Source organism: Sinocyclocheilus anshuiensis, unplaced genomic scaffold, assembly GCF_001515605.1.
Source record: "Sinocyclocheilus anshuiensis isolate Anshui unplaced genomic scaffold, SAMN03320099.WGS_v1.1 scaffold534, whole genome shotgun sequence".
NCBI classification, from domain to species: domain Eukaryota; kingdom Metazoa; phylum Chordata; class Actinopteri; order Cypriniformes; family Cyprinidae; genus Sinocyclocheilus; species Sinocyclocheilus anshuiensis.
Genome location: NW_015547712.1, coordinates 338,134 through 338,544, shown reverse-complemented (window position 1 = coordinate 338,544; position 411 = coordinate 338,134). Strand labels below are relative to the sequence as shown.

The 411-nt window shown below is 26.5% G+C and overlaps 1 protein-coding gene across 3 annotated transcripts in view; it reads right to left on the bottom strand.

Moving 5' to 3' along the window:
• The window catches only part of LOC107704044 (protein dispatched homolog 1-like), a 68,870-nt gene that overhangs the window by 6,997 nt on the left and 61,462 nt on the right, over positions 1-411 (bottom strand). For all 3 annotated transcript variants that reach the window (XM_016506882.1, XM_016506881.1, XM_016506883.1), the window contains exon 3: positions 229-258. In XM_016506882.1, the coding sequence (XP_016362368.1) occupies positions 229-258 (30 nt within the window). The remainder of the gene's footprint in view (positions 1-228; positions 259-411) is intronic.

Genomic DNA, 411 nt, shown 5'->3' with positions numbered 1-411 from the left:
ATATATATATATATATATATACAGAGAGAGAGAGAGAGAGAGCGATTACAAGTTTAATGAAAAACAATAAAATCAAAGAAAATCGACACTAAAATATATATTTTTAAAAATTACATTTATTTTAAATGACAGAAAAACAAATAAAAATAAATAAATAAATAAAATAAAAATTATTACATTATAATAATTAAATAAAAAAAGAAATAAAAAAAATTGTAGTAAACTTACCTTTTGGGAAACCGGAAAGGCCTTGGAGGGCTGAAAGATAAAAGTACCATAAATCAGGATTAGATTTAAGTGCCAAACAGTGGATTAAAACTACCTGTGTGGAGAGACATGTTTTTTCATGAAAGTGTATTTTTAACCGCACGCCGTATGTGGTCTAGATCTCATACGGCGTGCGGTTAAAAA